Raw genomic sequence first — 14791 nt, forward strand, 5'->3', positions numbered from 1 at the left:
TAAGCTCCGAGATTGCACCATTCCAGGTAACGATGAAAACAGCATTAAATCAGTCAAAACTAGGACTCACCGCCGATATCAACGTCGCGGTGCGATATCAAGACGACATGGGGGGACGAATCAATATTACAGTGGATTTACGGTGGATGAAAAGGTTTATTTTTGTAACTTTATGATTCATGGACTATGATGTCCGAGTTTCAACTACTCAAGGGTTGCGAGTATCACTTCAACTCAAGAACTATAAGTATCAGCTCGTCTCGCAAAAATCACGTCATCTCATCTCAGAGACAATCACAATCTTCCCACCTCATCCTTTAGCTTCTACAAAACTCTACGAAACTCTACGAAACTCTACGAAACATTGTTTAAACAGTGTCAACTTCCTAACCTTAACTCGAAGATGTATTTCTCCAGTGTCTCAGCCGCGGTTCTCGCCACCTCTTGTTGGTTCTGCCATCGCAAACCCCATTCCAGGTAAGAAAAACGGAAATTCTGTAATCATTTTATGCTAACATCGTACGATGTAGTGAAGGCTCCTATCCCCCAGGGCGTTGACACCGCTGAGATCTTTGCTCGTGGAGCCCCTACTCCTCAGGGTGTTGATACCGCTGAGATATTCGCTCGCAACGCCCCAACTCCCAAGGGCGTTGACACGGCCGAAATCTTTGCTCGTAACGCTCCCACACCCAAAGGTGTTGATACTGCTGAGATCTTTGCTCGTGGTGCTCCAACACCCCAAGGTGTTGACACTGCCGAGATCTTCGCCCGCAATGATGTCCCCACCCCCCAGGGCGTTGACACCGCTGAGATCTTTGCTCGTGGTGCCCCTACTCCTAAGGGCGTCGATACTGCTGAAATCTTCGCTCGTTCTGCTCCAGCCCCCCAGGGTGTTGACGTGGCCGAGATCTTTGCTCGCGCTGCTTCTGCTCCTAAAGGAGTTGATGTGGCAGAGATTTTCGCTTAAAGCTATTATTGAAGTTGCCGGGGCATTCAGACGCAGCTAAACTCAAAAGTGGTCGCACCATTGTTCCTAGACAGAAGTAGATAATGATTATAACGAGAAATTGTCACAATCTTGATGAGCAGATGGCTGTATGTGAGGCTAGCAGTAATTAGGCTATTATGATTTACAGTAGAAGAGTCTGGTCAACCATCAGCGGCTTCAATGGTTTAATGTTCCAGTTAAGACATAGCGGTGAGAAGGCCAAAATTATCCAAGTTGAAGCACCGAGTAATACTCCATAAGGTGGACATACGTTTGATAAAAGAACAATTAACTTGCAGGCATTGGTAACTTGGCTGGGGTCGGAGAACAAAAGCACCACCGAAGAGAGAGTTGTACCAGTCGAAACTAATCATGTCTCTTAGTTGGACAGAGTACGAAATAAAATTAAAGATTTCTAACTAAACAGAACTCAAATCCACTTGTCATGACTTTCACTCCTCCCGAAACTCCCCACTAATACAACTTGTTCTCCATCCGCAACTACTAATCAGTTGTTGACTCTAGACATGTACAACCAATAACCCTCAACTCTTAACTATAATGAGTGAGCTTACTTGTTTTCTGATGCAATTGTAGCCCACGATGATTACAAAATGGCTGTTGAAAATGTGATTTTGCTCTTCAGACACGTGGCGCTCTAGTTGCTGACAATGACAGCCCCCAGGATGATGACTTTAAAATAAGACGGAATCAACACATCTGGCACAGGTAAAATCTGTGGCTTGGGGTATAATACGTCAAAGCACGCCATTGTAACGGGAAGATCGGGACTAATCTTTGTCTTCCTGTGGCTTTCGCTAGAAGTTGACTGTGTTCCAGGCGTCTTCTGTTTTGAGAGACTGTACAACGTTAGTGCGTTGCGCAAGTGTCGGTGCATACACATAACATTGAAAATAGAGGCTAAAAAGCATCCAGATATATTGACAAATATTGATAAAACCCTCACTGTAGAAGTTCCATATTGGAACTATACACGGCTATCCAACCCGCATGTCCATGGATTTTCCGTTGCACACTGCTGACATATTTATTTCCGTCTATGCAGGGGCAAACAATTACAGCACTCATCCGACAGAATGTCAATAGAAGCCCAAGGTAAGTCGGACCACAGGGAAGGTGGCCACCCGTGGTAAAGGGCCACCCATTTACACCAAAACTCACAGTTTTTAAAAAATCATAATTAATTATAGAAAATAATTATAAATATAAAAAACTTTATTTAATATATACAATTACTAATATTATATAACAAAATATAATTTATTTTAATTATGTAATTATATAATATATTACATAAATTTAAAAATAATATAGTAAATCTGTTAGTGTTTATATGTAATTTCTATGTAAATCTTAACAATCATAAACTCCTATATATTTATTATAATATTGATTATTAATAAAAAATAATAATATTTTTGTAATAATATATATATAAGCTTTTTATATTAAAAATATTTATTTATAATATCCAGCAATGTAGTTGTTATTAATAGTTTTATAAAAGCCTATATAAATTTGTATGGAAATGGCCCTTTTCCCCGTGTGGCCACCTTCCCTGTGGTCTGACTTACTGGGAGAACATTTTCCCTGTTTAAGGCCATCATGCAATTCTGCCTCTTGCATCACTTTATTTTCTTCTTTTCTCCCTTTCCCTATTTTTTTTAGAGAGAGGTGATAAAAGAGCTGTTGTAAGACGCATCAGACTCTTTTAGAAAGTCACATTGTCGCATCTTACTCGGCAGATCTATAGCAGCAAGATGCTGACAGGTATTTGACAGATACATGGCATATTTTATTCACGTTGGGATTTTTCTAATGGCCTCAAACTGATGCAACAATGGAATGTATCGAAACGACTATTTGTAAGAGTAGCTACTATACTAGAATATTGGCAGCAATGGAATATCGGCTTACTATAGTGACTTGATAAAGATCATTTGGGCTGCGTACCGTGTTTGATGACACTGTCAAGGACTTTGTAAACTCTTCTTGCAATTTGAGCACACTTGTTGCTCAATCATCTCAAGCAGTTGAGAGGGGACGGAAGAACAAAGGAAAAGAAGAACAAAGCTGTGGCAAAAGGGTGTTGCCGATATATAGTATATATCGTTCCAGTTTTCTTCTCCTTCTCAGAATGTCACCGCAACCAATCAAATCATTCCATTTCTCCTTAGGCCCCTAGTCCGCATCCCCGTTGAGCATCTTCAGCCATTCGGCTGACATCCTCCAAGGACCACAACCCTCTCATCCACATTTGGTGGGGGTCAATGAATAAACGGGCTCCTCACGAATAGTTGCAACCGCGGTATTGCGGCTCAGCCGAGTCCGAATTCCCTGGTGTTACTAATCATGAGTGTAAGCAACTCCTTCTGGAAAAGTGGCTTACTTGATATTCCAAATAGTTCAACTAGCGCGAAAGTCGGAGGCTTCGACTTTGAGGCTGTACGGACCTCGATTATTTGGAATGCCAGATGGCGACTGAGTGCCAAACTGGGGCTAGCAACCCATTTCGGAATTCGATTGCTCAAATTTTCAAGGATTTTCTCGTAAACACCTCCGACTCTCGATTCACCGGCCGGCCAAAGCGCCGGACGAGCTCGGACTTACAACTGGATAACATGGGAAAATATTGTTGCCCGCCTTGAAAGGAAGCACACACATACCGAAAATGAATTAAGTGTCTAAAAACTGCCGACATTCTTACTTTGAATCCTTGACATATCCAGCCTATATACTGTTCGCCCGACGAGCGAAGGATTCGAGGAGATCCTCAATAAACCCACTCTTGCTGACAGATGCTTCTTCTTACGGACAGCCAAGAAAAGTCGGGGAAAAAGGAGCTTAATCGTATAGCCTTTTCTATTGTAAACTACGTCAAAGAGCCATTTTCGAGTCATTAACCCCTGCATTACGTCGACACATGTCCTTCAGGTACACGGATCGGTGAACGGCGGAAGCTAACCAAACAGTCACAAGCTTCGATCAAGAGTGCATCACTGTGGACCATGGAATTACAATTTCCAAGAGTAAAGAAATATTCACACAGTTGTCGGGCGATGAATTAGAGCCGAGGCCGATGTGAATGACAATCGAGTATACGAGATGTCGGAGAAACTTGATAATACTTCCATCGTCACCAGAATATCTGTATATAAGTCTAGCTACAGTCCCAAAAACAAATAATGTAGCATCCCATTCATCAACATCGCTCTCACAGTCAATTGCCACCCTCTCACTTCACTTTTGATATCATGCTCAAATCAGCAGCACTTCTGGCTTTGGCCGCTGTCGTTACGGCACGAAAATGCCACGACCTCACTATCCCTATCTCCATCTCAGCTCGAAACGCTGTCTTTGATCTTCCAGCACCGTTATCAGAGATTGATGTCACTAGCTTCTTCCTCGGCTTTGTTCACGCAGGCATCAACTACACCGACGCCCTCCTGACAGGAGTATGATTTCACCACCTCTCAGAGAAGCCATAACTGTGCTAACAGCGCTTTGCCAGTATAAAACTGTTAGCGGCCACTATAATATCGCCGCCACTTACTGCCAGCCAGACCACGGCCCAGGCAAAGCCCTCCAGGTCTTGACTCATGGCATCGCTTTCGATCGTAGTTACTGGGATTATCCCTTCAACAACCACAACTACAGCTATGTCGCCGAAGCTGTTGACGAGCAGGGCTACTCGACCTTCACATGGGACCGTCTCGGAGTTGGCGCTTCCTCCAAAGGCAACCCCATCAACGAGATCCAACAGTACCTTGAGGTTGCTGCCCTCACGGAACTCTCCACCCTCCTCCGCAAAGGCTGCGTGAAGGGCATCAACGCCAAATTTAGCAAATTCGTCCACGTCGGCCACTCTTTCGGCTCCGCCATAACTTACAACTTCGTCAATGCCAACCCCGACTTCAGTGACGCTGCCGTCTTAACCGGCTTCAGCCAGAACGCAAACTTCCTCTCCGGCTTTGCCCTCGGCGGCAATTTCAAGCCCGTAAAGGAGATTCCTTCACTTGCGGCCAAATATCCCGCCGGCTACGTTGCAGTGCCATCAAGCGTTGGTGTCAACATCCAGTTCTTTGCTCCTGGTGACTTCGACCCCAAGATGCTCGCGTCTGCATTTGCAAACGGCCAGCCAGCTACCCCTGGCGAGATTCTTACTATTGGCGCCGGCCTCAGCACTGTCAACGCCTTCAGGGGCCACCTCCTCATTGCCACAGGAGGTAAGTATTCCATCTATCAACCTGTGAAACAGTATCACTAATACTTGTTCGTTCAGAGAGAGACGTTCCTTTCTGTGGCGGTAACTGCTCGGACACAACCACCATCCAGGGAGCTTTCCCAAACCTCCTTGCCTTCTCTGAAATTCTTTTCCCCAACGCCTCCACCTTCGAGGCGGCTGTCATTCCCGAGGCTGGTCATGGCCTCAACTTTGGCTATTCTCACAAGGCCGCATACGCCTCCATCTTCGACTTCCTCCGTTCTTCTTTGTAAGGGAAGCAATTAGATGAGAGTTGTGAGGACGGGGGATTGAATCGGCACGATGGGTGTTATTATTGGTAATTGTAATCCGTAGCTATATGAGAGCTGGTTAGATAGATAGACAGATAGCTGTATTTGATTTCATGAATTGATTTACACAGAATGCATCCCCGTTAGTGACATAATATATCGTGTATATCTGGAGACCAAGCTTCAACCTTAGCCATCGAACATGAAATCTCCGCCGCATCCTGAGTCGTCGACAAATTTAACAATCAAACCCTCCAGCTCTTTTATCGGCGATATACATAGATCAACATGGCGAGATTCTTGAAGAGTAAAGCTTGGCCTTTGGATTTTGGGGGCTGTGTTGAGATGACGAATTGTAGATTAGGAATTTTGCCCACCCTTTAGGTGCGTTCTCCCTGGTACTATGCAGAAAGCATGGCCGTTTGACTTTGGCGAGTTGTTTTCATATCTCCGCTATTCTCTACTATTAAAATAGCCTCCTCGCCGGGCACCCTCCGGTAACTCGGCTGGCCGATTGCGACCTTCACTACTCGATCTCCACAGGAGCTGTGCCTGTTCGCACCACCGAAAATGTTCTAAAAAGCCATCTTGCGAATATACCTTATCACGAGCCTCGAAAGCCCATTTGTCTCCCCTGGAGCCGATGATGTCTTTTTCAAGAGCGAGTTGACACCCTGCACACGATACCCCATGTTCGACTTTGCCAGTTTGTCCATCATAATGAGGAAGTGCGCAAGAACCCATGAATGCTAGTTTTCGATATCGTCCCAAGTTCCCTGGCAATGCCTGCGCTGGGGATTGCGGTTCCCGCCCGGAAATTAATTTGGCCTGATGAGGAGAAGCGATCATAATCCGGGATTTGTATATGGATTCTTCCATCGAATATATCCCAGGCAACGTCTTGAATGTTCTCAATTGGTTTATTTCAGACTTAGTCAAGCGGAATTGCTTCCGGACACTGGCAAGAGGTTGTATTTGGGTTTCTGGAGCCTTACGAAGGCACATAAAACAGCATCGAGTCCAAGTTAAGAGGGATATGAATCCACCGAATTCGCCGCATAGAGTACAAGCCTTAGTACATAATGCGTAGTAAAAGTCGAATAGGGGAATGTCATTGGCAAGTCGAGTTCGTAATAAGGCGCAAAACAGGTTCAGTCCGTGAGTGGCCACCATTTGATACTGATTGAGAGAGTCTACTATTTGTCTCGATCTGAGATTTGTTTGCCGAAATGTGAACAGAGAATGCATGTCCAGACGTAGCAAGGCATCTTGCAAAAGCTCAAGGGGTAGCCGATCTAGGTAGCCGACTCCTGCATTGCAAGTCCGCCGGAAAGGTGTCGCTATCGACTGACGAACACCAACGTGTTCACGGCGGGGAAACCAAATGACAGAGAGACTATAGTCTTTACGATGGTAGGCAGCGGCTTGAGCAATAGCGTCGCCCTGCTCTTCACAGAAACGGTATTCGGTGGCGGAGCGGTATCCATGAGGCAGAAGGGCATCCATTCTCGACGCCTTTTGTCGATATGCTTGAGTGCGAGGCGCGCGGGCCTCCATAAACGTTGTTGGTGGGTGAGACAGTCCTCAATGGAGCGCTTGGCCGCGTTTGTATGCAGCCAGTCATGTGATGATTCGCTGACTATTTTAAGCTTGCTTAAGTTGGTTCTTAGAATAAAATTGATCTAATCGTTGTCTTCAAGCTTTTGTTAGCGAGAGACGTGTATACAGCCTGCGAGTTAGAAGTAGCTAGTGTTACACGACGATAATCGGAAATATTTGGAGTACCACAACGATAATCGTAAATATATGAGGTGTCACGACGATAATTGTCCCGTTACTCATGTTTCAGCCGAAGAAGCAAAAAAAAGGTTTTGTTTATCTGCCCGCTCGCAAAAATGTGGCATGCATTTGAACCCGGGAAGTTGCATTAACGCGCGCTTATTTCGCAAATTTCAGGCTGTCTATACGCATTGGTTCAGCGAGCAGGTGAGTATAATTACCTATCTTCTATAAAGAGAGAGACCGTATATGCTGTACAACACATCACAGCCTCAGAGCTTCAATATCGTATTGCTCTGAACCACTCATTTACGTTTGAGATAAACAGCTACCAACTTCGTTCGTAAAGTGAAGCAAGTAGGAGGAGGTATAGTTGCAAATAAATAAATCAAGATGCAGCAATCAATTAGACCATGGGACATATAAATTCCACAAAGCCGCATAGGAGGGTTCGTTAATCTAAATCACAAGATCTTTACGTCTATTCCACTTCAAGTATATCATTCCGTTAAACCATAAAACACAATGAGTAAGTAATTCTATGCTCTAATAATTACTTGATATTTATCAACTATTAGGTCGATACATTTTCACACTGATTGCTATATCCCTCACATTCTTCCCTATTCCTGTTGCGTCGTATACACACTATCGGGACGCGGAATCCTGCGATCTCGTTGGCGACGGTGATATCTATGGCAAAGGCATCCGCTACTCCCTCTATATTCAATGTTTCACCTTAATCCTTGCACCTCTAGGTGCATCAACTCAAGATGTACACGCATTACGTATTGGTTTAAATGCAGTTGCAACAGCAGTTATATTCAATTTTCTGAAAGACATCCCCCGTAAGGGTTTTCTGTTTCTCGAATTCTGGATTATTGTTGCGATGCTGCAGTTCATCTTGTGGGTCTGCAACTGGATCTCTTTTATGTTCGTCCTAAAACCAGTAATGAGAGACACAAGTAAGTAAAACCGCTACTGAGTTGAACAGCCATCCAATTTGATAGAAGTTGTACCCTAACAGCGTTTTTCATTCTAGGGTTAGAGGTTTTGGATCCCACTTCCCTTCTTTTATCGGTGTTCTTCTTCATCGTGCCGAGAAAAGGAGCAGATAAAGAAGAGTTTTGGGGAACATTAAGCCAGTCAGTGAGAGGTCTAGGCTACATCACCATAGCTTGGACACTTCTTCTTTTATCCACCCTTCTCGGAACACAGTTTTGGCTCTATTTTTCTGCTATACAGGTCGGCTACCGCCAAGGGTGCGAAGCTAAAATGAATTTCTATGGCAATAGCGACCTATATCACAAAAACTGGGTTGCTTTTCTCAAAGCCATGTGTATTTTATCGATACCTCTGATTGTCTCCGCGATTATGAATTTTCTTTGGATATACTTCATGCATCTACTCGGGTTCTTTGACGAGTTCGAACAGAATCCTGAGGATGAGCCGAAGTCCGCCCCCTGCACTCCATGTGCAGTTCAAAAGTTTTTAGTCGGATGTATATGCTCCAAATTGGACACACCAAACTGGCCCTACACAACACCTCCTCGCATCATTTCTGGACACAAAGTTTCTCGAATGGCCAAGTGGTGCGCAGCCTTTGGTTTCGTTGCTTGTGTTTCTAGTGTAATTTGGACAGAAAATACCATCGACGCCAATAACATCGATCTATCAGCAGCCACTATCACTTCATCAGGTCAGCTCATTCCGCTTATTGTCACGGCATTTACTTCTGTACCAACATTGTGGTCTGTTTTTCGTCGATTTGTGAGATGGTGTATTCATATATTGAACGGGTTTCGACGGTCTAAGAATACTTTAACTGACGAAAGCACTGGGGGAATTGATCTAGGGCTTGTGGAACCAGTAAATGAGAGTGCTGGTTCAATAATAGCGGAAACCAGTATGGTAGACGCCGGTGATATCGTTTAGTTTGTTTACTATAAAACGATGAGCTCATTACCGGGCTGATATTGAGTGTTAGATTTGGGAGGATGAATCCAAGGAACAGAGTTGTGGTTGCTTTTGGACAACGTTAAATATGAGTTCTTTTCCACTACTAGTGAAGATAGAAGATAGGGACAGCCGTGTCTCGTTACAGTTAAAGTTACATTACAGCATTAGCTTATGGAGGGAATAATGGATTACTTCATGTCCTTCGAGAAGACAATTTGGGTTACTACAAAAGGAACCGGCCATATTGTATTCGAGACAGGGTATAAAGATATATATATAGGCTATCGAATCCACCCTTACTCAGTCAAGTCGATCCCTTCATCGACCTGCCTCATATAATCTGTCCACACATAGCGCATGAAACAGCGCGATTCATTTTGGCTGAGGCATCCTCAGGGCCGAAGCTCTTGTTGCTTGCAGCACAATCCTTCACCTATGTCCTAAGCGGCAATTCCACGCCGCGGCTCGCTGTGGGTTCTCCTCTAAGGGCACCGAGCCAACGGTGATATTTTGCTGAGCTGCAGGCATTGGCAGGAGAATTCTGCACACATGACGTTGGCATAAATCTCAACCATGACATCCGTGAAGTCCTAACGTGGCCAAAATAACCCCCCTGAGTTGCTTTGCTCCTGGGATTGGATATTGTCGCACACAGTATCCTTACGTTGTGGTTTTCGAGATGGCTCATCGCTAAACGACCTCTCTCCCTTTCAGCCTTTTGCCCACGGCCAGCTAACTTGGAAAGATGACAAATCTTTGGAGCATGCACTTCGTCATATTAAAGTCCACTAGAAGCATCAAAGATCCATCCCTCACCCAGGTGGCATTTGGTCTGGCAGGCTCATCCAATTGGGTATTTCCGGCATCCCCCATGTCAGGTATGTTGACATTTCATCCGCTGTTTTGATATAGTCGTCGACTGAAGGTTGTAACAAGGCCCCATTTTGTACCATAACACCTGCAGATGGCATGATTTGAAGGGCATTTCTTGGAGACAAGCTCTGGCTCATAAGTTCAGGCGCCACCTCTAGCGGAGGGTAAACTGGTCTCAAAACTGGCAGCGAATTCGTAAAATCGCCGCCGCTGCTTTTATCTACCGGATCTTCATATATGATGCTTTGACTTGCGTGGATTAATGGTGGTGTATTGTCGTTTTCTGAAGACATTGTCTTGGCACCTCCTGACGATTGGGATTCTTGAAGCTGCACTCTTCCTCGTCGGAAAGAGGCCAATGCTGAAAGGTGGTGATCATCAGCAGATCCTGTGACTTCTGCCGGATCGATTGGTATGTTAAGGCTGCGTATCAGTCAATAGCACGCACCGGGAATAATCAGAGGCTAAGAACGAACCCAAGTGTCTCCTGATATCGCTCCGCAATATCTCGAAAGCCAAAGAGATGGCACAGTGGAATAATGCCGCGAATCTGATTAGTTGTTAACAACCCGCATTTCAAATACATCAATTGGCCTATCGGAACTTACAAACTGTGCCGGGGCCTCTTTTCCGCGATTGTGAATGCTCAAAAGGAAGTTGAGGTTGGTGATAATATTGTCTCTGGTGACCTGCGAAGTCTGGGGGGATTGGTCTACAGTAGCTGCGTAAATAATCTGCACTTTGGTCGATTCAATGGTCACATCGGGGCAAAAAAGGTCGTCGAACGCGTTCGGGTGGAAGTTCATTCCTGTGCGGATGATATCGGAAACTTGACTGGCGTGGAAGCGGCATAAGCTCTGGCAGTGTGCGCGAAATTCAACCGGCGAGTTCTTGAACGCTGGGGCTAGAGGGAAGTTGAAGCCGGCTAGTGAGATTCGGGTGAGGTCGAAGATGACGGCGTGTATAAAGAGATGTAGAGCAAAGGCAGCCCCAAGCATCCCTTTTTCTTTGAGCACGTATAAATTGGCATCTGTCAGATAATATCGTTCAGGCAAATTATTATACAGAGCGATGAGTTGATCAATGATTCTGACGAATTGTGATGACGGTTCCCAAATGCGCATGCCAAGGTCGGCAACACGAATAATTCTAAAAAAGGGGAGATATTAGCGAAGAACGGAAAAGACACGGAAAAGCTGGCAGAAAGGGGAATAGTCACTTACTGCATTACTTTTGTTCTTAAGCGCACAACCAAGATCAAAAGAGCCCCTAAATCCAGCTCCGAAATGGCGGTATGCATTCCCGAGTCTTCAATTTGCGTAAGATAGTGCTGCGCTGTGGAAAGCTGTGATGTATTAAAGCAATTGTCGGAACAAGGCAGAGGAATGCTTGGTATGTGATCTTTCCAACACATGTTTTTCTCGACACCATTGGCAGCAAGGCTGTCAATGAGGAAGCTGGCCCAAACGATGCGGTTTTCTATTTCTCGCTGCATTATCTGGGCTGTTGTGGAATTGCTGGGAAGGGGGTGTGGCGAATCCAAGCTCAACAGCCTTATGGCGCGATGCAGAAAAGCCAGTAAAATGAAGACCAAAGCATGCTGGTCCTCACGAAGCCCATATTCGCAGAGAAGGGCTACTGTCTGCCAGACAAATTTGGTTAGGTGGAATACACGACCAACAGGTGCTCAAGTAAAACTCACCATGAGATTTTGAACCGTGGGAGCATGCATCTCTCCAAGTATCGCCTTTCTCGCTCTCTCAGCCCATGCTTGCCCAGGGACTACATTTGGAAGCGAGTCGCGATCGGGACCATTCAGGGTTAACGTCGCATCAAAGTAGATGTGTCTGAGATCGGATAGCCAGTTAGACTTCTTCATCTCATATTTTCCCCTATTTTGCGACTCAAAGGGGGATCGCCTACCTAGCGCCAAGAGCGCACATAGCATAGAGCAGCGGCTCTCCGTAATCCTGAGCTACGCTGGCTGACTCGAGCGACTGCATGAAGGAGGGCTGATGGACGAAAGTTAGACATCGAAGGTGGTGAGATCGGCTGAAGAAAGCATCAACTAGACGAAGTCGAAGACCGTGATCCTTTGGTAGAGTATCTGTGCATAAGCTTCAAAGTATGTTAGTGGGATGAGGTCATGGCGACGGCCAGTTGAGCTCTGAAGCTGAGCTCATTGGGTATCCTCATTTACCTCTCGATATTCACACCAAATGCGTGCAACAGTGCGGGATTTGCCCACTGACCAGCTTCCAAGGGCTGAGCTGAGACAGTCGAAGTGAGGCCCGCGGCAGCAGCTGTAGAGCTTGCCACGGAGCTGGAGGGTTGAGTTGAGGGTTCGCGCTCTTGTTGCTTATCCGGCTTTGATGGATAGACACATGGCAGATGGCGCAGGATACATCGGCGACACGACGGCCGGGTCTTGGTGCAGCGATGCTTGGATGTCCGACATTCTTCGCATGACCCCACCCGTCTCTTTTCAACGCCGGCAGCCTTGAAGATGTCGTCTGCCGACTTTTGTATCTCCTTGCGTGAGATGAACTCGCTCTGCGGGCTAAACCCAGGACATCCGACACCCAGGCGAAGACAATTCCGACACTCTGGCATAGTTTTGTCGCATTTGACCTAAACCGGAAAATCCTGGTGAGAAATGTGCTGAACGGCAAAATGGGAGGCCAAGGCAACTCGAAGCGTCTGAGATTGCTCCTCCCTGCTAGCCACGGGCCTCAGTGGGCTCTGCTGCGTACCTTTCTTGATCTGCAGACCAGGCAGGCTGTGGCGGGGTTTCCAGTCAGTGATCATGATTCCAGCGTGACGTCGCATAATCGAAAATTGTTGCCGCGGGAGAGAGAGGGAACCAAGAAGTAAAACGGAATCGCAATAAACAATCCAACTCACCTATGGATGCCACTGGCGTGATCTCATTTTGAGCCGCAGTCGCGCCACTGCGCTGTTGTGAGGACGAGCCCATTTGCTGTAGCTCGGAATGGTCTCTGGGGCGGCTAGTATGTCATCCTTCTCTCTCGTGTCCCGCAAGAGGGGCCGTGGGAAAGTGGCATGGTGGAGGGAGCGGCTCCCTCGAGGATAAACGGAGTTGAGTTGGTTTCTCAAGAAGACGAATCTAGAGCATCGCTACCCAGCTATTATCGGTCCCCTTTCGACGGCTGACTTTGCGCCCGATCCAATCCCAGGGCTGCGGCGGAGCCCCCGCTAGTGTGTCGCGCTCAAGCTTCGGAGTGATGCCGCTGGCCCTGGCTAATAATATAAACCTGGTGCATCTGACGGCGCAGGGAAGACCAGCCGGATGGGTGGTGGAACCCTTGCGTCTTCGGTCGAGGCTTTGGACGAGTCGTCACAGCATCGAGCTACTGGATAGATAGTACATCTGTTGGTGATCCCGGCACGGCACGAAACGACACAGTACAGACGAAGCTGGAGCTGATGCGGTGATGCTTGGGGCTTTGGCTGGACGCGGCGGTGATGGATGCTGGTGGCTTGAGTCATGGGTTGAATGGAGAGACAGATTTGAGACACGCTCAATGCGTGGGACAGTTGTTTTTGGTTTGATGTCGTCCTTTTTTTTTCTGGAAGTCGAAATATTCCTTTCCGTACCTTCCCCCGGCATCACACGACAATGCTGGGTTGGGCAATGCTTAGGTACTATCGATAAGTATCTGTTGATTGACTTGCAAGATACCTATCAGAAACTGCTTCTCCATCACAGTGAAACCACTGCATGCGATCCCTTGATTCATCAACATATGCAGAGTACTCGTACACAGGCAATAGAACATGCACGCCGCCTAACACGCACACCGCTCCAACAGCTACCTGCCGTAGCGCATCGCGGCCACTAGGTTTTGCACCAGACCTCGTGCAAGTTCCCAAACAACCTACTTGAAGCCACCGCTTACAGCCAACAGATAACAGGCTCCAAGGCAGCTGGGCATCACACACTACCTATCTAGGCGAGTTGAGCCTTTACCGACTACTCTCTAGGTGCATGTGCGATGCATCTTTGCATTGAAACACTAGTCATTGATCACGCCGGCTTGTCCAATGGGCACTCATGCATCCAGATGTACGCATCAACTCTTCACAAGCCGCGCCCTCCTAGCGGCACTTGTCTTCAGCGGCACATGAAAGCCGCATGCGGCCAAGCTATAATAGCCACAAGCCACAGCTGTCATGCCATCTGCTAGCGGACCTTTTATCCTTAAGCAAATATCTAGGTAGATTCCTAGCCCAGCCCAGCTCCAGGCGTCGATCGGGGTCCCCTGTCACTTTCCCGGGGAATAGAGGCATATTCGCGCTTACTAACGACGGCGAGCTCAGCTTGGTTTGAGAAGGGTTTCGCCTACGCCGTTTACTCGTACGTATGCTCGGTGCGGCGAGTATAATATATGCATAAAATATGTAATTTCGGCCCTCTTCCATCACGAATCAAGGATTTCATGCTATCAGCACTTGGCTGATGTTGAGCGGTGTCAGTTTGGCACCTATGCCCAAATACGAGTTCTCTGGCTGCATCTCCGAAAGGATCTCATCCATGCAACCAGCCCAGACGAAATAGTGCCATCGGGCAGCTATAACTTGTTTTGGTATATCCATTACTCATGCTTATGCTGGTAGCCCTGCTTGTCTCCTTTC

General features: G+C 46.5%; 5 protein-coding genes across 5 annotated transcripts; 3 read left to right on the top strand and 2 right to left on the bottom strand.

Moving 5' to 3' along the window:
• Window positions 1–179: 179 nt before the first annotated feature.
• TRIVIDRAFT_64767 (uncharacterized protein) lies at window positions 180–967 on the top strand (the record flags this gene model as incomplete). Its single annotated transcript, XM_014094045.1, has 2 exons — window positions 180–477; window positions 531–967. 2 exons carry the CDS (start codon window positions 180–182, stop codon window positions 965–967), a joined length of 735 nt encoding a protein of 244 aa, XP_013949520.1.
• Window positions 968–4263: 3296 nt separating this feature from the next.
• Window positions 4264–5506, top strand: TRIVIDRAFT_38049 (uncharacterized protein; the record flags this gene model as incomplete). Its single annotated transcript, XM_014094046.1, has 3 exons — window positions 4264–4464; window positions 4521–5235; window positions 5292–5506. 3 exons carry the CDS (start codon window positions 4264–4266, stop codon window positions 5504–5506), a joined length of 1131 nt encoding a protein of 376 aa, XP_013949521.1.
• A 471-nt stretch (window positions 5507–5977) lies between these two features.
• TRIVIDRAFT_38294 (uncharacterized protein) lies at window positions 5978–7030 on the bottom strand (the record flags this gene model as incomplete). Its single annotated transcript, XM_014094047.1, has 1 exon — window positions 5978–7030. The coding sequence occupies one exon, from the start codon at window positions 7028–7030 to the stop codon at window positions 5978–5980; it is 1053 nt and encodes a 350-aa protein (XP_013949522.1).
• A 798-nt stretch (window positions 7031–7828) lies between these two features.
• Window positions 7829–9238, top strand: TRIVIDRAFT_64765 (uncharacterized protein; the record flags this gene model as incomplete). Its single annotated transcript, XM_014094048.1, has 4 exons — window positions 7829–7832; window positions 7882–8268; window positions 8346–8452; window positions 8549–9238. 4 exons carry the CDS (start codon window positions 7829–7831, stop codon window positions 9236–9238), a joined length of 1188 nt encoding a protein of 395 aa, XP_013949523.1.
• An 872-nt stretch (window positions 9239–10110) lies between these two features.
• On the bottom strand, window positions 10111–12766 carry TRIVIDRAFT_123716 (uncharacterized protein; the record flags this gene model as incomplete). The annotated part of the gene is made up of 7 exons (XM_014094049.1): window positions 10111–10558; window positions 10612–10685; window positions 10744–11284; window positions 11359–11741; window positions 11838–11982; window positions 12059–12253; window positions 12384–12766. Coding segments are annotated over 7 exons (2169 nt in total), but the record flags the coding sequence as incomplete, so codon positions are not given.
• Window positions 12767–14791: the final 2025 nt, after the last annotated feature.

This window comes from Trichoderma virens (assembly GCF_000170995.1).
Source record: "Trichoderma virens Gv29-8 chromosome Unknown TRIVIscaffold_92, whole genome shotgun sequence".
NCBI lineage: Eukaryota > Fungi > Ascomycota > Sordariomycetes > Hypocreales > Hypocreaceae > Trichoderma > Trichoderma virens.